The following is a 23,067-nucleotide window of genomic DNA, read 5'->3' on the forward strand; positions in this document are numbered from 1 at the left end:
AATGACAATTGTCCGCCGTCAGCGGAGCGCCGAAGATTGTATTTTTTCGGATCTTTCGGTAACGTATGTGCACAAGTGCCGCAAATAAGGTAAATAAGAAATAGGTAAAAGGTGCTGGGCAAAAGGGGCGCTTTCGCCGCCAGAAGAAACTATTTCAGTGAAACTCTTGTTATAGGTGTGGGTGTTGAAAACAAAACCCTTTTCACGGCAGAGAATTAAGCGGTAGCCTTTTTGGGGGCTGCACTTCTCGAGCCTTCGGAAGCGACCAATTAGGTTTCGGTTCGCTTACCCGGCCGCTGAAATTAGTTTTGCTGAAAAAATTGTTTTCTCAGCCAAGTGGCGAGGCGATAATTTTGATAACAAACAATCGACCGTGGCGTGCATCTGCCGTGCGTGTGTGTGCGTGTGTCCGGCAACAACTCGGAAAGCCGCATCACTTTTTATCTTGTTGCTAGCCATTATTTTCTTTGTTGATTTGGCTTGGCCGCGCGTGTGTTTACTATTCTTGCCTTTTTTCTTCACCAACCAGCCCCCCGAACTGAGGGAGTAATTGGCGTGCCACGAATTCACAAACCAGCGTCAGTTTAGCGTCCGTTAGTCCGGTCCAGGTGTGTTGGCTGCGTGAAAACCAGGTGATCGCGAAAACATGGAAAACATATGGTGCCTCACACTAGTTGGTGCGTTTTCAGAATTCATTAGCCTTTAATTTATTACTAGACTTGCAAAGAAGTGCTTCTTAGAAAATATTAGCATAATGCCAAACGGAAACGACGCACAGTGTCCAGACAAAAGCTTGTTCGCGAAAATAGCGTAGGTTAGGGGTTGAATACATTTCGCGTCTATTTTCATAGCACATTGACCATCTTTCCACTCCCAACTTCTCGGACAGTTCGCTAATCTGGCACGCGCTTTCATACGGATTAGTGATAAGTTCTAGCGGGCGGAATTGGTGCCTTTGCACGTGCCACACAACAGTCTTTGTGGCCTTTGCCTTCCACATCTTGATAACGCCTAGAGAGCATCAGCTGTGGGGGGCCAAACTATTGCTGGCTGTTACCTGCCTGCCTTACCTCATTAGAATTTCTCACCTCGTTTGACATTATTCCGCGATGGTCAAGAATTGAAATGCGCGCGCCCACATTTGAATCCGCACCGTCTTCCGCGCGGTGGAACAATTACAACACACTCGACGCCCGGCGGTGACAAATAATTAACCCCTTCCCGCATAGTAACGATTCCCGGTACCGGCCAGGTATTTACGTATGAAATTTTGTTGTTTCAGGCCAACCCTTCGTCGGCCCGTTTTCGACTGGCGGCACGCATTAGCATCGGAAACGCGGAATAGCGGGACAAAAAACTACATCCATCGGCCCGATTCAAGCCACCCCCGGCCGGAACGCCATGAAACCGTATGATAATGCGGCCTCCATCGGTCCGCGTCACATTGTCAGCGAATGGGAGGATAACGTTGTGTTCGATGCAGATGATCCCGACTTTAGCAGTGGCACCGGCGGTGGGGCACCACCGGCGACAACAACGGTGCTGGTTCGGTCGGTCGGGTCACAGCAGATGGTGAAGGTGCCACCGAACTTGCCACGCTCGGTCACGACCTACTATGGGCTTAGCTCCGCGGCCACGGTGGTATCGAATTTGAACCACCTAATGAAGGGTAAGTAGACGGCGGAAGTGTACCGTGTTCTAATTTGGTGGCATTGGCATTTGAATTACTTTGCGCTTCGAGCATTGTCATATGTTTCTAATGCACAGGTAGCGGTTCCGGTTTTTGTTTTTAGGAAATGTAGTCAAACAGCTCCCATCGTTATACCCAATGTAAGCCCTGATGGGCCACATATTGCTCTCCGGGGCGGCGTTTATTGATCCATGCGGGACCATAACGGAGATAAGGATAATGCAAATTATCGCGGTAGCTGGCAGACGAACAGCCTCGGTGTGAGATCGTTTCGAATCTTCTTCCTGCTTGTTTACGATGTCACTCTGGCACGTGCATCAACGGGAAACGAACAATCATTTATTTACCGCTCGATGCTTCTGTTGTTCGACCCTTTTTGTACGTTGATGTTTTGTAAGGTTTTTCAGCGAATTGTGGTTATTATTAGCCCATCGATAAGTACTCTACCAGCCGGGGGATCGGATCGGGTGGTAAACAGATCGGTTCTAATCGCAGCCAAAACACACTGGTGCGTCTCTCAAGAGTTTAGACGCGGATTGCGGATCCGTGCATCAGAGTCCCCGCACGACCCTTTGCTTGACTCTCCACAGGGTTGCCCTGAAACTGGAGCAAATAATCTGTTGTTCCTTTTGCTTTTGACGCGAACAATGTCCTTCTTGGAACCAATCGTCTGCTGTGTCTCGTTTTTTTTGTCGCACTTTATTTACGCCGATGAAGCTGCCGGTCAGCATTTACATTATTACGGCACTCCCACCGGGTGGCCGGTTGTTGATCGATTTCATTCTTCACCGTACCATAATGGGGATCGTCAACATCAGGGGGAAGCAACATGTTTTGGTGGCTGATCTTTCAAATGGGGAAACAACAAAAAAAGAACCGATACGGGAATGTGAAAAGGAAGCAAAAGTTTGCAAGTTTGATAGCTTCCGCAAACTTGATCATTCGACGATCAACACCTTGCTATTTTGTGTTTTGTTGTCCTCATCACAATTCGATGTGCGTACCATTTGGTGTTAGAGAACCGGCTGATCTACGCCAACCGGCCCGCGAACGGAAGCGCCTTGGATTTTGCAGCTGCATCGATGTTTGTTTGACATCGAGGTTCTCCGAGGCACCGACACACAAAGTACTACCCAGCCTGCGGGCCACAAGCGCAAGCATCTAATCGCCCGCGCCATCCGTCGAAGGGGCGGCGTTCGACGATCGATCTGTACCGGGTGTTGTTGGGATGCAGTCGTGTCTGTATTATTGTTGAGAGGGATATTGTTGTTTGCCTTCTTGCTGTCGGTAACGGTTCGCAGACGGTACGAGCCTCCTTCCTGATTGTGGCCTCCGGCACATGAAGTTGTTATTGCGGTGGGATGTTTTGGGACCTTTCTCTATTGCGGGTCAGAAGGTTGGGTGGTTGCCTTCGTAAATATGTAGCATCTCGTGATGGTGTTTGTTTCTCTTATTATGGCCCTGTTTTTGTCACGATTCGGGCCACATTTTTGATACCCGTCCATACACACTCACCTGGTACCTTCCGATAGCCGGTCGTTGTGTTCATTGCCCACACTCGCCACAAGATAGGCATCATGGCATGGCTTGGCGTTGACGTCTTTCAGGAGCGAGATATGACCCGCTTACGACCGTAAACAAAACCTGCTTCCAGTTCCAGAGGGTTTGTTTTTCGGTCTGTGATTCTGTTGTTGGTCGCCTTTGCGAGATTGGATGTTCACGAAATGAGTTTCGAACAGATAAGATTTTAATCGAACGATCATGTGGTCCAGTATCTTGATGCCAGGCGCGTGATTAGTTTGGTGAGACTTTCTGAGCAGCGTGGGAGAAGGTTGGCGTAATTAAAATGATGTCCCGCTGATGAAGAATCGCTAGGTGCTGATGAACTACGTTGTGCCGGATCTGAGTTCGAAAAGATAATGTAGAGATCTTTTAATTAAAAGGCACATTTGGGAGGTTGTCTCTGATGCTCGGTGTAACGATACAAATAACTCCATAATTAATAATGAAATAATGTACAAATGCACTCAAATTTTACTAATAAACAACTACGACACACTTCTTAACAGGGTCATCATTATCACGGCGTTCAGTTTATTGCTGAGCAATTGCTGACGACTTTAGATTATAAAAAAAGCCCGCGAGTTCCGGGACCGTTAAGGACAAGGATGTCAAGGCCATGGTAACGACAGAATTCATGGCGGTGATGTGATTTCTAGAATATGCGTTTTGTTTTGCTTAGGCGGAACTAGGCGGAGTGTACTGTGTTGATGTTACGCTGAAGTTTCGGTTTATTTTGTTGGGCTTTTTAAGCAAAATTCAGCTCCTTTTTCTCCAATACTACACCAGATAAAGATCATCTTCAATGGAGTTGAAATGACTCACCTCAACCCGTGTTTGTGATGATGATTAATGTACAAATTGGAAATCAATCGAGGGAATACCGCAAATCGCAATAAAATCCACGTACAAACCCCTCCACCAAAATGGCCTTCAGAGTTCACGTGGAGTTTTGATGTCGAGCGGAAAGCACGATCGATTAGCATACCTGAAGCACCGCCGCCAACGGTCACAAAACGGACGGACCCCACGGCTCGGTTCAGCGGCAGCTCGCCCTCGTGCCCAAATCACGCACGATGAACTCGCGACGGTGCATCACCAATACCTTCGCGGTGCAAATCTGGTTCCACGGGATTCTTGTTCCGTCGCGTCCAATGAAACCCAAACAAATCTTCAATCGTGATCACGTGACGAGAGGGGCCTTCGGCGAAGGAACGTATTTGTCATCCAGTGGTTCCAGAAACAGGTTTTCGGATGACTCGACCAAAGGTCGGAACCGCACACCTGTCCCATACACACGTACGGGGCCAGTGGGCGAGATATGATGTTCCCGTCGATTCGCGAAAGTGCTCTCGACATTCCACCGCTTTTGCTTCGGGAATTGATAACTGGCCGGACGTTGTGGGTAATTGGAATTCGATGTCGTCCCACTGCCCGGAAGTGTGTGTTTCCCAATTCTTTCACCGCGTGACACAACGCCCTTTATCGTGAGCATCGATCCGGAGGCGCTAAAGGGGAAAAACGCGTAAACACGTGGGCTCATGGCCGCCACACCATCAACCGTGGCACTCGGAGTATGTGGTGCATCCGTAAACAAACCCTTCGACGAAACCCGGGGATTCCTAGTGCGTATCTTCTGCCGGCGGCTGCCACCGGTTCTAACTGGATTCAACGCACTCCGACCGGTGGAACGTGGTCCCATCAAATCTAATCAAATTGTTACAAACAATCTCGGCGTATGGTTAGCATAGTAAGGCGCTTGTGTGGCCACACCGAAGAGCGTTGTTTACTATGTTTTGGTCGAGACCTTTTGGACTTTCCCGCGGTCCCCAAAAGCGGTCCCCATTAGTCGTCTGCTCAGTGTGACGCATTAACGGCGGGACATGTCAAAAGTCCGGTCCGGAATGGCGACGCCGCTTGAATGGCGCATGACGTCACATGCGTAAACATACGCGTAGGACACGGTTTGGGACCGTCGTGATGGTGATTTCGTTTTTCGTGGAATGGCACGGCCTACAACTTATGCTAAACGATCATCGTAAGTGTGAAGGAAGCCAAACGCGGTAGGAATCCGTCGCTTTACCGACGCGGCAAGTGTAGCAAATTATTTGATTTAGCTAAACTGCTAGTTTGCATTCAGCGTCCAAAGTGCCGGACCTCCGGGCATGGGATAATAAATGGACAGACACACTAGGAACTAGTTTGGAGCGGTGTTAACTGGCTTCTCTACCAACTACGGAAGATCATGCACAGAGCACTACCCTCTAAGTGAATCATTTCCCGCAGAATCATCATTAGGAGCGAGATAGAGAGGACATAAATTTAATTATCATTAGGCAAATAATGACTGCAACCATCGAGTGAGACCGTCGTGACATCATTCCTGCCGAAGGAATTAGCACCCGCGTGCTAGACCCGAGGTGGCCGAGGAGTTGAGGAACTTGTCTAAGGTCTGCGGTGCACCGGCGTCTCGGAAGGTTATGAAATTGCACCCCAAGCGAGTGCAACGGAGAAAACTGCATCGTGCGCTGGTTTCGAGTATGGAACCATGTTTTTAATATTATTAAACCCTTTACGGTTCATTCAGTCAATAACCCGCGATGCCGACTACAGCTTACGACTGGCTTGGCTTTGAAGTTGTTATTTCGACCGCACTGACCGGAATTATGAAACTTCAGCACTTGGCATTTTCCCCGTTTCCGCCAGAGCAATCAATAATATTTTGTTTCGTTGTAGCGATGCGTTGTAGCTCCCGGCGTGGTCAGCAAGAGCTAATAATGGATTAGCACTCAGTTTTGCCACCGATGCGCATGCTGGGTGCAAGGTCTGCTGCAACGTGCATTAACTGTGCACTCATCTTCCCGATCCGTTCGTTGATAGTCATTCGGCGAGACTTGCGGAGAGAGCAAGCACCACAGAGGGGATCCCAATGTCGTCCGGCACAGAGATAGGCGGGTCGGTCGTGCGATCATGGTTCGAGCCTCCGAGATGGCGCATGGAAAAGTACTAGTGCTCCCTGTTGTTTGCCCTGCGAAATCGCCCACAGTCAGAATCGTGTGCCGCGCAGGTGTTTGCGGCGAGATTCGCACCCGGCGGGTGAAAAAGATTATCATCCAGGTCCCCCATAACTGGCCCAGAACTGACAGACGGCTGACCCACGAGCCGGTGTATGCCGACAAAAAGAAATAGATTAGGCGTAAACATTCGGCGAGAGAGCAGCGGTTTTTCTGTTTCGTTCGTTCCGCTACCGGCATTTCATCCGACACGACACGGACCACACTTCTTGTGGGTGATGATCGGTCACAAGTGTCACGGTGTTGTGTAAACACATTCTTGAATCGAAGCTTCTTCCACCGCCTAAGCCGCGGTGCGATGGCCACGACGGTGGACGGGTGATAAATGGGTTCTTTCCGTGGTGCTCCCTAGCAACACATAGCCGATTCGAGGGTGGGGCGGATTCGCAGAAGTCGAGCCGACAAAAGAACACAAGTCGGCCGCCGGCCGTAATAACGTTAGATTTGTTCACAAAAATGCAACTAAAAATCGGGCAAGAAGAAAGACACAAATCCTGATCCCTGACCCTTACCTACTTACCAACCGATGCCGGAGGTGATATCTTATCTACCGTTGCGGGTTCGTGAAATTTGGCACGCGGTGCGCCCCTTGGCTTTTCGCAACCAGATGTGCAAAGGAGCGACTTTTCGATATCCGCAAATTGAAGCCGATTTATTTTTTATCAGCACCCCCCACTCCACGGTGACGGGAATTATCTCGCCTTCAGGCGGCCAGATATGAGAGTGCAGATTTACGGCTAACGGACGACGACGCCGGGCGCTGATCCGCGACATGAGTGTGACATTGAGCTATCTTCGCGGCCGCCGTTGGTTGGTGTTTGGTCTACTTGGATTGTTTCACCAATTTCTCTCCTACAAACCACGGTCGCGGCTCCTAGCGACACAAAAAGTCACGGTTGCTAGAGAGATTTATGTAAAGGTGTGACAGGGCGGCCATTGTCTTCGGTACCTTGAGGCTTCCGGTTATCATTTTTTTCGGCCGTTGCATTTCACTTATCACGGTCAAAAGGTTAATCTCGCTCGGCGGGGCTTTCCGTCCGTGTCCTTCGACTTTGAGCGGTACCAGCTCCCCTTGGTCATGGATGTGGTAAGAGGCGCGAAAAAGGCCAAAAGTTCAGTGGCGCAGTGGGAACGAACGGTCGTTCGAGATCTTGGCACCGTTTCGGCCGCGAGTTTTGTTAGCGTCCCCACTAGGGCAAGCCCCCCAACGAATGATGCATCATTATTTTGTCTCTCTCTCTCTCTTTCTCGCTGTTTATTGATTCACACTCGGGCAGGTGATAAGAGTTGCTATAACTGTTACCGCCCGAAATAAACTTGCAACGTTGAAACGGAGCAGAACCTCGACCCGTCCACAACGGTCATCATCAGTCGGACGCGTGCGGACAAAATTATTGTCCACCCCAACCCGGTTGTTTTCATAAAGTGCTCCACCGCTACCCTCCATGGCCGAGACACATCATGCGTACTCTGTGTACTTAAAATGTACCTATGAACGTGAGGAATCAGGTTTGGGTTTTAGTTTTGTTTTTCTTCTGCCCAACCGCCAATTAGCTTGCCGATTACCGAAAGTAACTCTTCCGCCATGGGATCACGCGGGCTTTGCGGGAGGTGATTTATTTAACATCCCTGTTACGTGAAACAAGCGACAAGACGGCTGATTGATTCGCACGCCGAGAAACGATCGCGGGAGATACAATTGAAATGTCAAGAGATTTGTCAATCTTCTGCCTCGGTGAATCCCTCGCACGACTGTCCGATTATTGCTCGGCCGGGCGGGTGTTGTGCCACGCCACCGATGCAGTTGCATCGCACGCCATTTGCATAATCCTCACGTTGTCGGTCACATGCGAAACGGGTGTTTCTTATGATTCCCCGATCACATCTCGAGGGAGGTGGTTTCTCGATGATGGCCGATGAACGCTGGCATTGTTTTATAAGCCCCGCTGGTCGCACCGGAGTAGGGTTTAGGATAGGAAGGCGCCTGTTTTCCGACAATGCTCGGTTCTTCCCGCTGGGAATCCGCCGTTTGATCGACCATGAATAGCAAGTAATTGAAACTGGGGCCGCGGTCACCGGACACCTGTTGGAAATTTAGCCAAAAGCTTCCTTTGGGGCGGCAAAAAGCGGCGACTTCCTTTTTGTCGTTGTGTTTTTGATAATTTAATTGTCATGCCCAACTGTTTATACATGGCCGCGCGCGAGAAACACTCTCCTCGTCACCGTCGATTTGCGTCATCAGGCGTTCCCAACCGAATTCGAACGATCTGGACGCGCGTGCACGCTGTCAACCGTTTAGCCGTGTCCATGAGAGGTGTCGAAATTCGGAGGATAAGGTCAAGTTCTCCTGCGGGTATCCCGAGAGAAGATAGCTTCTCCGGAATGAGAGAGTTAATACAAGCAGCAGATGATGTTATGAAATGGGATGCTGCTTTACTGTGTAAAAAATAAGACACTCTAACGGTGTTCCTAGAATTGTAAACCATACGCCACGCACCGACCACGGCAGTTGTCACTGGCACTGGCGTATGTAGCGTTCGACTCGAAGATTTCTTCATCCGACGCACGTATCCATTACGGTTATCGCCACGGTACGGCTTCTCTCTGGATCGCCATAACAAGATGTTGGTAGCATATTCTCGAGAAGATAAAAATGAGCAGCAACGGGAAACCGGAATTCTGTGGAATTCCCCACCGCCAGCAATTTAATTTTTTTGAAATGTGACTGTGAAGCACGCGAAATGATCGTACTGCGCGTTGGGCAGCAATTTTGTAGCAAACACTTTAACGACTTTTCGTGGAAACTGTTTCACGGCGGTTGTTCCGCCGTGCATCTGGCACGCTGGAACTCTCTGTCATCGCCCGTCGGCTGGGCTGGGCTGGGTAATAAACAAATAATTCCTCTAAACATGAATTTTGCGCACTCGGGTGACCCCACGCGACAGTTCCAAGGTCTGACCTTGCGGTTGGTCCAGATGTGCCACGAAACTGCGCGGGCTGACCATTTGTGTTTACGTACGCTTTTCGGGAATAAATAAATTTTCGCCAACCAACCATTACGGTGGAAAGCGATGGTTATGGGCGAATTTTGTTGACAGAATATTTCGATTTACGTTTTCCACGAGTCGAGCTTCTTCTGGGTGGTTGCCCACGCGCCACGCGCTAGTACTCGATCATCCTGCTCTGCTGGTGGCCGGGAATTGGTCAAACGTTGTCGTGCCTCAGGGCTCTACGCCTATCAGGTCGCGATCGATGCGATCGCACGGAGATTACGAGTGACAAAGAAATGCGTGGCTGGGAAGCGAAACCTGAAGAAGACGACGGGACGGGACACCAATCACATGACCCATCGTTGTCCCGCGGTCAGTGCGTTGGCAGTGTGGGAACTTAAAACTGGCCGCGCTATTTTTAAAACCAACATTTTGCTGCTGCGGGCGTTGTTCGGGCTATTTTGGCGGGATGCGAACGGAATTTGTCCTGTCCTTCGCTCTCTCACTCTCTATCTGTGACGTTACTGTCGCCAGGAAGTGAGGGAGTTTCCTGCGTCAAGATGTTGCCTCCTGATACTGCAGAGCACGGCAGACGGATAATAATGATTACAATGTTCGAGTTGACGGGCGAATGGCGACGCCATGCGATGCAAGTGCCTTGCAAACTCCACTTCGCATTCCGTGGCGATGCATGCGCTCAGAGCACTACGACGGGCTTCCAGACGTCGCCGGCTCGGAAAATGCTGGGGGCCAGTATTGACGGAAACGCGAAATCATTCTCCGGTCGAGACGCGCGACTTCGATGGTTCGATGGCTGTAGATGACGTGCGCACCGCGCTAGTTGCATTCAGTGCTATTCTTAGACGCGCCCCGTAAGTTATTTCTAGTCTGTAGTCTGTGAGACAGACGAGGTCTTCGCTCGCCCTCTCTCTGTCGCCAGTGCTATCTATAAACCGTGGGACCACCTGCGGGGCTCCAGGTGTCGAGGCGGGCGCCGCAAATGCAACGCGAATAGGCCTAATAACCGCTGTGAGACAATCGTCTCGGCACGCAACGGTTTGGTCCTCTGTGAAATTCTCGAAATAGTCCCAACACAATACGGTCTAATAATTCTCTCGTAATGTACGAGTGTTTACGGCTCAGAGTGATGGGTTTATCGTTTCAACTTCACGATCGTAAGATATTGGAAAGATTTAACCGAAATCTCCGCAACACTCATTTGCTTTTTTCCCCCACAATGGGACTTTTCAATCCATAATCCTTCTGCAGGAACAAGGAAATGTCTCCGGGGCCACAAATCAAACACTACCATGTGTGAAGAACGTGAATCGCAGTCTCCCCCAGTCTCGCTATGGCCGGCGTGGAGCCGTGCCTGATTGATTGACATTTAAAGTGTCGCGCCAGCGCCGCTTTCGCGGCGACCGCGCAGCACCGCGTGTCGGTTGGAGGATTTAGAAATTTGAAAGTTTACGCATAACTCGCCAGGCATTATTTAAACGGAAGGCGACACGCTTCGGTTGCGCCGGCTTGTCGCCAAACCACTTGCGCTGCATTCCCTTCCTATGGGGCTATGGCTGCGATTGATAGCACTCAGGTGTGCACCCGGGTGACTGGTAGGGTTCGCCAAAGCCCCCAGGACTGTGTGGTGAAATAAGGAAGAAAAGTTAACCACGCGGCTACCCACGTCGGGTAATCCCACATTTGCCTTCGAGTGCTTCGGTTCGGTGTTTTTCTTCACGTTAATGTTAAGCATCCCGGCCAGCTCCTGCGAACCGTCCATAAGTGCTGGCCGCCCCACGCGTAAGTGCCGCCACTCAATCTCTCCGCTCGCGTTTAAGCTTTTTACGATCGCGAGCTGAAAGGGTGAGAACCAGACCGCGAGCGGCCAATTGAAGTGTGTGGCCGCTCCGACGTTACGATGGGAGGCCTTCTCGATACGAGTTTTCCTTCGATTGGAAGCCCCGATTGCATAATGCGTGTTTGGTACAACATTTGATTAAAGCTCTGCGGGGCCGAAGGTGCAGCAGTTGCATAAGTGGCGAGGGTTGGCGTTAAAATGTTGCCAACTTTATCGATTACCCCGGGTCGTGACTTTGTGGAAGATTGGACTCGACCTGGTACTTCACCAAAATAAGCCTTCACGTTATTTTGCTTAACATTGTGTTACATGGCCGCATTGCAGGGTGCAGCAGTTTTACCGAGAAATGATAAGACTAATCGCACGAGTGGATAATTTCCCCTTACTTAGAATTCGCCTCCAGCAGGCGGGATCACGTGTGTGGTTCCAGCTAATAACCGGGACCTACGCCGAGATCGCTGAGCTGTCTATCGCGGCCCCCCTATAAATAGTGGGCGTTGACTGGATTCCCGCGGTCGGGCGAGATGTTACTGCACTGTGCGGCTGGCGAGGAATGCACCCCACTCCCGGGCGTGCTGATCACGTTCTTGGCAAGTGATCTTCCGCCCGGTGATCTTGCGCCCGGTGATGAGGATAAAATGTGGAACTTTTCGGGATCCACACCCGGGGCGTAAAAGGTGAGATATCGTACGGCGTATCTAACCAACGTGTCTCGGTGTACTGGTATTTTTTGCACGACCCGCAAGTTGCATAACGAATTAGCAGAGCTATTCTCAATGCGCGCCAATTACACCGGCCAGCCAGCCAGCATCTCTGAATTCTTGCAGGAGGTGCGGAGGTATTAGTTAAGTAACTCGCACTCCGTTCGTGGAATCAATTTCCCAATGTCGCAGGAAAGGGGTTCACATCACGGAGCGTGCTCGACCGGAACACCTGGACTTGCCGCGGTGATGTGCCTGTCCATTGCACAACGTCCCGCACCGTGATACCACCGAAATCGTTCGGTTGAGCTCCTGACTGCGGTTGGGTTGTGTTTGCTCAACTTATCGGAACGACCGGTGGGCGGTTGTCCAACCTTCCGATTTTGAGTCAATTCCGTTTCCAACTCCAACATTTCCGCCCGCCCAGTATCAGTAGCGAGTGGTGCGGTAACGAGCGGTGCCGGCGTCACTGATGCAAGACCCGAGGAACTGTAACATGACTAACGGCCGCTGTGTCAATGTTTGCAATAAAACATCCCATTTCAATGTCCATCGGTTACATCCCTCCGAAACGGCGTTACTGACCCAAAACGGGAGAAAGTTTGACTTTAGCACTCGGTTATCATCACACTTTGACCTGGCAGTGGTCCGGCTCCTTCGGTGTTGTGTTCCAAACTTATGTTCTAACGCTTCCAATCAGTCGCCGCGTTAATTTTAGTTTCGCTCATCATTTCATCATACAAGCGCGGTCCCGATCCGGTTCCTTTAGTTTTTACTTTTGGCACCCATCCTGCCGACACAAACCGTTACATTTGGATGCATTTTAATGCGAATTTTAAACATTGAAACCGATACAAGCACCGCTCTGGCACTCGTTCTGGTCCGGCATTCCTGGGCGCTCAGATTTTGTATGCAGGCAGCGCCAAGGTGGTTGAGCGACGGAATTGGCGTCGTCGGCTAGGATCCGGTGCCAAGCTGTGTGGCGACAGACGCACGCCTCCGTGATCCGTCAAGCTGAGCGCGGCCACGGATCGCACTCGGTGCTCTAGCCGACGCCAACTAATTACTTAATGAGGATGGCTAGACTCATGTGACACGCCGGCTCGTCGGTGAAAGTGTTCTCCCTTACCTTGGGCAGCCGGGCGCCGGCAGTGCTTCTGCGCAGCAGTAGAACGGTGCGGAAGCGGCCTGGGCCTTGGGTAGACAATTTGCTTTCTAGCCTGGCGCTATGTCCTGGCGCGCTTGTCTCCTGGGGCACCTTGCCGGTTTCATATGCACGCAGCCCGTGTATCGGCGGGAGACTTCCACGAATCCTCACGTGTTACTGGATGCCTTGGGCCCAGCGAGCTACACGCGCCTGCCACGAGCAGACCGGCGACACTTCGCAGGCATCACATATACCCGCCAGGGTCTCTGCGCGTGCCAGTCAAAACAATCCTGAATTTGATAACTCTACGTAAGCCGGCCACGGCGGCTGATGTGGATGGATCACCCGGTGCACCGCGTGCGAGAGTCGTGTCCAGCAATCTCTCCCATTTCTGCTCTCCGCCTTTGTAGGCCTTCATCCAGATCGTGTGTCGGAGAAGGTTTCCCATCGCATATTAGCCAGCACCACGGAGCCATGCCGTTACTAGGGGGCTACACGAAGCGTGAAAACTAGCGTAAAATTAATTTGTAATGTCAAAACGTTTACGCTTCGTGTGGCAGCAAAAATATAAAAACGAAACGTGAAACGTGTTTACGTTCGTATTTTTGGTCCAAGAAAATAGAAATAGAAGAGAAATTAATTGATTTCTGAATTTTTTTATCTGTTTTTTCCGATTTTGTTGCTATACCAGCAAATAAAAACATAAATTATTCTCTGTTTGTAAGCAAAGCGTATGAAAAAAATAATTACGCTCGGGTTTACGCCTCGCGCGAGCCGTAAACGTTTCGACAGCGCCGCAGCAGTTTGGCATTAATCGTTAATGTCAAAATCATTACGTTACGCTTGATGTAGCCCCACAGTTAGATTGTGCGCCCCAATGGCGGCGGGCCCCTTTCCAGGGCAGTAACGGGGCACGTAGCGACACGAGCGGTCCATAACCGTTGGTAACTCTCTCTGATTACACCGTACTACATCGCTCGGTGTCCGGTGTCCTTCATCGAAGTGCTTCCACGCGACACTGCATGGCCGCGGCCTCCCGATCATCTTCTCTTGAAGGAGCATTTTGGCACCGGCCTTTTTTTGGTGCCGCCGGTTCGAGTTCTCTCCGCAGGTGCATCTGTTTGTGCATCTGCAGCCGACCATCAATTTAATTTCAGCTCCCAATTGACCATGGGGCCGCGGTTGAGATGCTGGGCTGTGCTACGACACAGCACGTGGGGCCAATTTGTTGAGGCTTTACGGGCACAGACCGGCCTAGCAGCTGTCGATGTGATTTCATCGGTCGAGGAAGCTGTAGAACCTTTGTCCCAAGCGCCACGCTTGGGTGTCCACTATCTGCCACTAACTGGCTAGAAGAAAAAAATCCGCCCTAACGGTGATGCATCCACAACAGTTCGCTCATCTTTCATCGCCCAGTTCGAGCTTCGAGTCCTTTGGCCGTCGCGTGTGTGGTGGGGTCCAACCCAAAACCAAGGGGTTGAAACGCCACGTGCCGCACGCCAGCGTGCGTGCGTCTTCTGCGCCATTACCGTTTTTTTTTTTGCTGATACCATTTTCCCGGTAAACACGTCGTTCCGGACGGAGGACGACCGGCTGAAAAGAGCAAATTAATTTCACAACATTGAATGTGTCAAATTAGCACCGGCAAAAAACGGTGGCGCTACCACTCGGAGCCTCTGGGATTCTGGAGCTGTGCCTGGTCCGTGGCGGGTCGTTCAACTTTTTGTGCCGATTTGAGGAAATGGGGCACAACATAATTACGCCGGGGGCGATGGGGTCGAAACATTCACACGCTCTCGCTTTGGCAATGGGCAATGTTGGTCGTAGCAACCGGTGGTTGCGTGCACTCGTTGGCGTTTCGGGGCAGCAAATTGGCGAAATGATCCGTTGGCCACTCTTTTTACTTAAAGGTTGGCATTTTCTTTTGCGACCTCTTCCCGTGGCAGAGCAATGCATTGAGCTGTCATTCCGTGTTCGCGGTAGTTACCATGGTAACGCTTCGTCCACACTATGATTTTTTTCTACAGGTTTTTTGCTATGCTAGCGTCCACACTAGCAGCTTTTGCGCGAGTGAAGCGACAGCTGGATAGCTAAACAAACTTGCCGAAATTTGGCTCCAGCGTTCACGTTGAAAAAATATGTGAAATATTTCATGAACAAAAGGAGCTCAACAGCAACTCAAAGTAGCTCACGGCACTCTAGCAAAAGATTGATAGTTTATTGGCCTGCTATACATTTTTGCCAAGTTTTACGCCGTGTGGACGCCGGGTAACAGAGCAAAACACTACCCAGATTAAGCGGCGAGATCAAGTACTCATAGAGACTGACTGATTCAAGTGTCCCAAATTCAGCTGCTATCTAATATTCGAATGTTGGTGTTGTAAATAGAAAATTTGCGTCTCAAAAACCATTTTCGAAGCAGCAATAACGAATAGCGAAGGTGTTTACTCGACATCTCCGAAATCTCCGCCGTACTCCCAAAAGGACGGAAAACTGACGTCTTTGGCCTTTCGCGCATCCCTGACGCCGCCACGCCGTGTCACGCTCCGGTGCATCGATTGCTGCGATTTGTCTAGCGCCCATCGATGGATTTCCGATCACCACGAACGGACGATCATCATCGAACGCGGCGCGCAATACGAATGACGATGATGATGCTGCGATGTGTCAATCGTCACCATCCGACCATCCCCTTCCGTTGCCCTCACCCCGTGTTGCCGTCATTCATCTCGCGATCGTTTCGCATCCAAAACAAACATTGACCCGCTATGGGGCACCGGAGAGCGAGAGATGAGTATTGGTGTCCCGGATGGCTGCGTCACGGATGGACTCGCTCCTTCTCGTTGGTGTTCCGCGCCCGTCTCCAAATGATTCGCGGCGCGACGGTCAGTCGGGCCATGCGTGTATGTGTTGGTACGCCAAAGCCACTGGCGACGGTCATGTTTCGCTACGCACCACACACAGCTTTAGGTCCACGGGCCGCCAAATCACCTTCACGCGGCGCTGGCGGCGACGGTGGATGGTGCGGGGTATCAGCAGGGGCGGCCAAGCCTCTACGACGGCCAGACGGTTGGCGCTTCGCGTTTGAGTGTGCGGCGGCCGCTGTGAGTGTGCGCCCGGGTTTTTCTCAGTTCTCTAGTTTATAAATACGGTGGTCCGGTCTTGGCCATCGTTCATTCGTTACTTGCACTCCTCAGTGGGAACATACGGTACCGCCATCGGTCGCGAGTCTCCATCGTTTCGCTTCGCAAGTCAACCTTCGTGTGTTCGCGGTTGTTGCGTTTCACAATAAAGAGGCACCTCAACAGTGGAAAGGCAACTCTGTGGGTGCAACGCAAAAAAGTGCGCGCGAAAAGATACAAAGGGTCCCGGACCGAAAGGAGGTCACCCTTCCAGAGAGAGAGAGAGTGAGCGAAAGAGGCGGTTCAGAAGGCGCCATCGGTCTTGTTGATTAAGAACAAACAGAGGAAAAAGTGTTATAAACTGTTGGGAAAAACGGTCCAAAAAGAGCCCATCCGTCAGCCCCCAATATACGTCAGCAAAAGCGGTGTCGGTTAGTGACAAGCCAGCAGAGTGGGGTGTAGTGTGGCCACAAAGCGAGAGTCGTCGTCGTCGTCGTGTCATCGCGTCGTTGTTGAGCGGAATCGGGTTTGAAATGTAAGTCGCTGATTGTAAATGCTAACAGACTGGATTGGATTGACGCAAAACCGTTTAGTGGGTCGCCGTCATTCGAGAGATCCGTGTTCCGTGGGGAGCCCCATCCTGGGTGCGGACCATGGGGTCAATGTCGGTTTTGCGCGAAACTTTCAAGAATCACGATCGTGATCCTCGCTCGCCCCGTTTCAAGACACATTCTGTTCGCGAGTTCATTACTCGGGTAATTAGAGAGCGAACTGGTGGCGAGGGAGGAGTTCATTACCACCGCCCTCGCGCAGTGTGCCCTCGGCGCATTCCTGGACGTAATTTGCGCTGCTAATGAAGGAAATGCCAAGCGGACAAAGTGCCGCTTTCGCTGCACTTTGTGCACTGCACAAGCCGGGCTGGCCGGAGAAATGGTGGAATCGTTTTGTTTGAGTTTTCTCTCGCGAAAATTAATTCCCGGGACCCGGTCGGTCCCGGTTACAGCCGGACCGCGCAACCCGCCACCGGATCCGATCGGTGGTGGCGGCAGATCGTACCGACGCAATCTCGACCGATCCGGGCCGATATAGACATTTTTCAATCAGCGGCAATTGAGTGCCCATAGGCAGCCTGGAAGCGTGCAAGTCCGTCCAGCACCGTCCGGAGAGTGGCAGATATTAATTTGCCGTCGGATAATTGAGTTTCAACCAGCTGACACTGGCGTGAGCCGGGCCCACTTTAGCCCCACAGCCCACCGGGAAGAAGATGTAGGCACGGATTTATGGAAGGCTCACGCGGAAGAAGAGCGAAACCTGTCTCTCCTTTGGTTGGTGCACTTTTGGTGCACTTCCTTTTCCTTCACGCCGGCCACCGAGGTGTAGTAGTTTGGGGTTTGGAAATTTTCCCAATTATCTTACTAACTCCATTTGGTCTACTTTTAGCAAACCCACTGCCGAGAGAATGGGCCCTCGGAGTGTGCGACACGCGAAGCCACGCCGCCGTTGCGTGTGTGTTGTGTTGCTCCAAACTTTCCAATCGAGCCACCCACCCCCGGGGGGGTAAAAGTTTCGAAAATAATATTTATTTTCTTCGCTCCAGCAAAAAAAAGGAAGCACACGGGAGAAAGATTCAATCTCACTTTCAATCGGGCAGGGGGCGGTAACGAAACTCGCCAAAACCACTGCCAATCTGTAGGCTCGCTGCGGTTCGGTTCCATTTCGTGGGTTCCGATCCGCGAGCCGATCCGTGCCGCAGCCGACACAGCGCGAGCGCGGGAAAGCGAGAAATCAGTTCCAATGCAATATAATGTAGCTCAATGATGGGCTGCTGATGATGATCACGCCAACCGGTGATGCTCTTTACGTAACCTCACCGTAATGCCGTTTTCTTTAGCGTGTTTTAGTACAGCTACTTGCCAAAGCCACGCACGGGGCGGATGCTTTCTGTTTCCTTTCGCCGTGCAAAATGCAATAAATCGAAGGACGAACGAGAGCGAATTGCGCATCATCTGCGAGTGACGCTCGAGCGGCGAGAAAGTGGGTCAGAAAGTAGCGAAAGATCAACTAGGCGGCGCGGTGGTCCAGAGTGTCGCAGTGTCCCCGATTTGGGATGACCACTCATTTCGCTATCTCTCTCGCGCAGCTGTACCGAGCACGCGCTATGCCAATAACACCTTCCTTAACTAAGGCCCCGCAACATTCGCGCAAGACACCTCTCGGCAGCACCTGGAGAGCGCTAGAAATTTCCAACGGAATTCGCGGCCTGCGGCTGCGTCTGAGCGAAACAAAACAACAACACACTTTATCGAGCGGGATTTCGAAACGATTCGCTGCGAAGCCCGCGTTCCAACGTGTGGCGCCCAATGATTTCCAAACGAGCGGAAGAAAGCAATAAAACTCGCGGCCCCATCCGCGGTTGGCCACTACTGCAGTCGCTATTGCGGAATGATGGAATCCGAAAACAAGGAAATGGTTGGCGCCCGCGCTCTCTAATGGCCAGCACCAGCAGGTGTTTCGGTTGTCGATTGTCAAATGCGCGCACGCGCCCTTGAACCGTTGCGCACACCGCTCATGGTGACGCCGCGACCCACTTTCGTGAGGTTTGCGAGGTAATGTTGCAGCAGCATCAGCAGCAACACCACAGAGACCGCCGCGAGTACACGGAGTGAAGCAATTGCCCAAGGGCAATGTGTTTGAATTTGTCTCTCCTGCGGAATGTATCAACCGACGGTACGGAGTGCCATTAATGCGAAGGCGCAGGGGCACCACACGAAGGTCATCGATCGTAGGGTTACGCAATCGCTCTCCGTCTTCTGGAAGGCTCGAACGGACTTGCGAGCGAGGCCACCACCTTGCACCGATCGCAAGTTCATAATGATAATAATGCACAGGCGGTGGTGGAATCGGATGGCGTCGGGGAGTCGCGTGACAATTGGTGACCATTGGCCGCACGCCTTCTACACGATAACTGACAGCCACTTGTGTGTCCAGTCCACGGATTGCATCCAGTAATTGCAGTCCGTTTGCGCCCCCCACCCATCCAGGAAGAGCCGCTCTCGTGATCGTGTCCTGCCCACCGTCCGTGGATTGGCCATATCTATCTCACCGCGGCAGCCTCACGTGAATTGCGGCTGATTTCTCGAACGATGTTTATTTTTATCACAACGTCGCACGCTACTGATAAGCATTAAACCGCTCGGGCTGATGTAATCCGGGAGTGTCATTGCCTGTCTGCGAAGGCGAGTAAATTGAGCGTGATCAGTGTGTGGCGAAGCTAAGAAGATCCCAAAAAAAGGGATTCTGTGACTCCGAATACACTACCTCATCACATGGCCTTTTTTTTTTGGTGGCCCTATTTGATAATTGGGGTCATCGCACATCTCTTATCGCCAGCACACGATGCTGTGAGGGCTCCACCAGCATCCGCCACGGATGGAGGTCCGATCTGACGTCGCCCGGCTGCTTGTCCATCGAAGCATCATGACCGGAATTGATTCATGATTTGTGGCGCCACGTTCTGCGTGACGAAATACACGTTTTGTCTGCTGCGTCAGCATCAAAACCCCATCCATTGTCCTTCGGACACTTCCGGCTCTCGCGGTGTGGGACACTTCGACCGAGATGTACGGGGAAGTATTTGCTGCAGAAGCCATTCGGGAAGACATTGGGATGCAACTACTCTTCCCACGTGCCTCTCGAGTGTGTCGGGTTATCCGCCCTCTTTCGAGAGCCGCGGAATGTCTCCCGATCCGATGGCGTGGAATGTCACGTCCATCCGCGGGCATGTGTCCCGGATGACGCTGTGTGACTAAGCGATTATCATCGGCACTGGACGTAGACGTGATGATGGAAGGCAGTTGGGTGGCCGTTGCAGTGTGCTGCTGATAAAGTGGGGTTAGATGGCTTCCTGTGTCAAGCGATTCGCTCCGCCGGACAAAGTCCTTGATGGCGGTGGCGTACCGCCGCTCGGCTTTCTATTTTCACTATCCTATTGTGTCAAGCTTCTGCGTTGTTTTGAAACACACGTCGATTTCCTGTCACGAGCTCGCACGGATCATCCGGTATTAATGATGGGTCTTTTCTTTTTCTCTCTCTATTTACAGTATCGTCAAGTGCGAAGTTATCAGCGATCAGCAACAGCAGCAGTATGTCGGTTGCCAGTGTACAAGCACCCCATCTGGCCGATTTGTGCAGCTCGTTGAGGTAAGCTTACGGAGGCCCGTAATGAGCCACGGCCACAGAGCGAGAGAGACAGAGGGATAGTTCCCTCCCCAAACAACTAATGAGCGTTGTGAACGATGGAGATATCACAACCGGATGATGAGCATCGGGTTAAACCATCGGCATCCGCCCATCGGCGGTTCTTCACAGGATTCCTAACCTTCAAAACATTCCCCCTGAGTGGGTGTTAGATATGATGCTTCCCTTTCGTTTTGTCTGCGCAGAAAAAAACCGCGCGATGTTTCTCCATTTACGATGCCCTGCCATGTTGAGTTTATTTTTAGCCCACCCGAGTTACAGGGCCATTATTTGAGTACGCGTTTTCGAAGCGGCAGCAGCGGGCACCTGTTTCTACCGCTCTTGACCGCATGTGTTGTGTTTCATTCATAAATAAAACGGTGCATGTAATGCTCCCACGGTTCCACTACGTGGTGCTAGCCACCCGGCGGGACACTAAGCGGCACGAGGTTATCTTCGGCGCCGTTCCCTTTAGCAACAACCGAACCAATCGGGTCGGTCTCTGTTGTGGTTCGGTTAATAAGTAGTTGTTCAATTTCGTCTCTCTATATTTATGGTGATTAAAAATAGAATCACCCCTTTGCTGTCATCGTCTGCTGAGAATGACTGATGACTGAACAGATGCTGAACCGTTTCGCGCGGTGTGCGATGTTTTCGATGTTTTTGTAGATGCTGTCAGTTTGAAGCGGTGACTCTTTGCCGATCAGGTGACCCTTGGGTTGCGTTTGTTTGTTGCTTTCCAAACGCTCTTTTTCACAATAAACAGTGAAAATGGCGTGACAATGGAGCGCTATACGACAAAAACGAGGGGCCCAAAAATAGATTGCTAAACATCATGTGATGTGCCAATGACTGACTGTTGCCATTAACTGCCATACACAAATTTGAGTTCGCCGCTGATTTTTCTTTCTCTCTCTCCCGTAGCCGTACCAGCCTGAGCATGTCCTCGTCACTGTCGGACTTGGTCAACAACAGTCCGTCGCTCGGGGCCGTGTTTGACTTTCACTCCTCGGACGCGGTGCTGACGATCGAGGAGCTACGGGAGCAGCTCGGCTCGTGCTATACGTGCGGCGTGTCCTGGACCGAGGATCAGGTGTCGCTCGATTGCACCGAGTGCGGCGGCTACAGCCTCGAGCGGCCCTGTCTTATCTGCGAAGGTATCTGTGGTCAGCTGTGGAAGCGTGATTTCACCATGGTAGGTAGCAAGAGCGGTCCCATACGTCGTGCCCCGTCGCAACAGTGTACTAATGGCGCGTTTACGTGTTTTCTTTGTAGAGCCACGCTTGCGGGAAATCACGCTGGCAGGGAGTGTGCACCAAGTTCCCGGCCCCGATGATTCAGCTGCAATCGTCGGCACCGCTCAGCAGTTGCGCCAGCTTCGGTAGCCACCATCAGCTATCGGCGGCGTGTGGTGCCGCCGGTACCACCGGTAGTGCGGCCCCGGTCAGCACGTGCCACTCGTCGGTTGCTGCTTCCGTTGCCAGCCAGCAACACTTTCTGCAGCAGGAGCTCTGTGCGCGGTTAGAGAAGCTTTCGACCAATGCGCACTCGTAAGCGCACGTCGAGCGGGCGCCTAGAGAGGTTCTTTTGGTTTCGTTTCATTTTTCTTTTTCCAAACGCACCCGTAAGGCTCCTCCAGACAGGCCACAAAAAGGCGTTGCGGTTAGTAGAACGGCGTAGAACCGCTTTCTTGCGTTGCGTGCGCGTGCACGCTCACTGTATTACGCCGCCATAAGTTCCTACCCCCCCTGGTGAGGTGACTATAACCACACGCCACGAGATAAGTAACACGGAGATGCGTGCACAGTTGTTGCCAAAACAAAGGAAAGAGGGTTTGCCGACAACACCGTAACTTGAGACTGCGCTGACACGAACCAGCATTTGGCTCTGCGTAGGGTGCACCACATTTTGTTAGCTTTAGAACCCTTTTTTGATATGATTTCATTATTACCAGAGGAGGCAGCTGTTCCTCGTCGGTTCGCTTCGCACGAGGCTTCACTTTCTGTTTCCCAAACGCTTTCTCAGCCTCGCATTGCTGAGTCCGGGTCGACCGCGGCAGACCAAACCGTAGTAGTAAATGTGATAAGATTCGCACGCCAGCAAGTGTGCAGGAGCTTTTACTAAAGCGAACAAGGAAACGGGGAGTTGAGGCCCCGCGAAGCATGTGGCCAACCAGGAGAAGGAAAAGGGCGATGTTTTTCTGTGAAAAACATGACATTTATAGTGGTAGGCAAAACTAGCATGTAAAAACCCCTATAAAAAAGGCGGCCAACGTTACACGTTAGATGTATGTTTACGTATTGTTAACACAGCTTCGGGCGTACAATTCAAAACATTTTTCCAAAAGGCCAAAAACTCGGTTCGATCTGATACGTTACAGAGTGTGTTTCTGGCCATGTTCCGCTGGGCCCAGAAGTGGATCTAAATTTATGATATTAAACCGTACGAAAAGTAGCGATTAGCGACGTCGTAAGAGTGCGTACAGCTTAGGCGGAGAACGGGCAGGTGGTTTGTGTTTCGTGTATTTACGGTCTGCCAATCGAATGGGGCCTGGCCGCCATGGCTGGGTCTATTGGACGCAAACCGATAGCTTAACTAGAGATGTAAGACAAGTAAACCGATAAAATTAAATAAAATTAAGGAAATTACTACAAAATATACACCATCCTGTGCAGGGTTTTCATTCGGA

General features: G+C 51.3%; 1 protein-coding gene across 1 annotated transcript; it reads left to right on the forward strand.

Annotated features, from left to right (window-relative positions):
• Positions 1 to 23,021, forward strand: LOC131208607 (protein pinocchio). The gene is made up of 5 exons (XM_058201405.1): positions 1 to 89; positions 1,283 to 1,669; positions 20,243 to 20,342; positions 21,303 to 21,573; positions 21,654 to 23,021. Exons 2-5 carry the CDS (start codon positions 1,402 to 1,404, stop codon positions 21,930 to 21,932), a joined length of 918 nt encoding a protein of 305 aa, XP_058057388.1. The 5' UTR covers positions 1 to 89; positions 1,283 to 1,401; the 3' UTR covers positions 21,933 to 23,021.
• Positions 23,022 to 23,067: the final 46 nt, after the last annotated feature.

This window comes from Anopheles bellator, chromosome 2 (genome assembly GCF_943735745.2).
Source record: "Anopheles bellator chromosome 2, idAnoBellAS_SP24_06.2, whole genome shotgun sequence".
NCBI lineage: Eukaryota > Metazoa > Arthropoda > Insecta > Diptera > Culicidae > Anopheles > Anopheles bellator.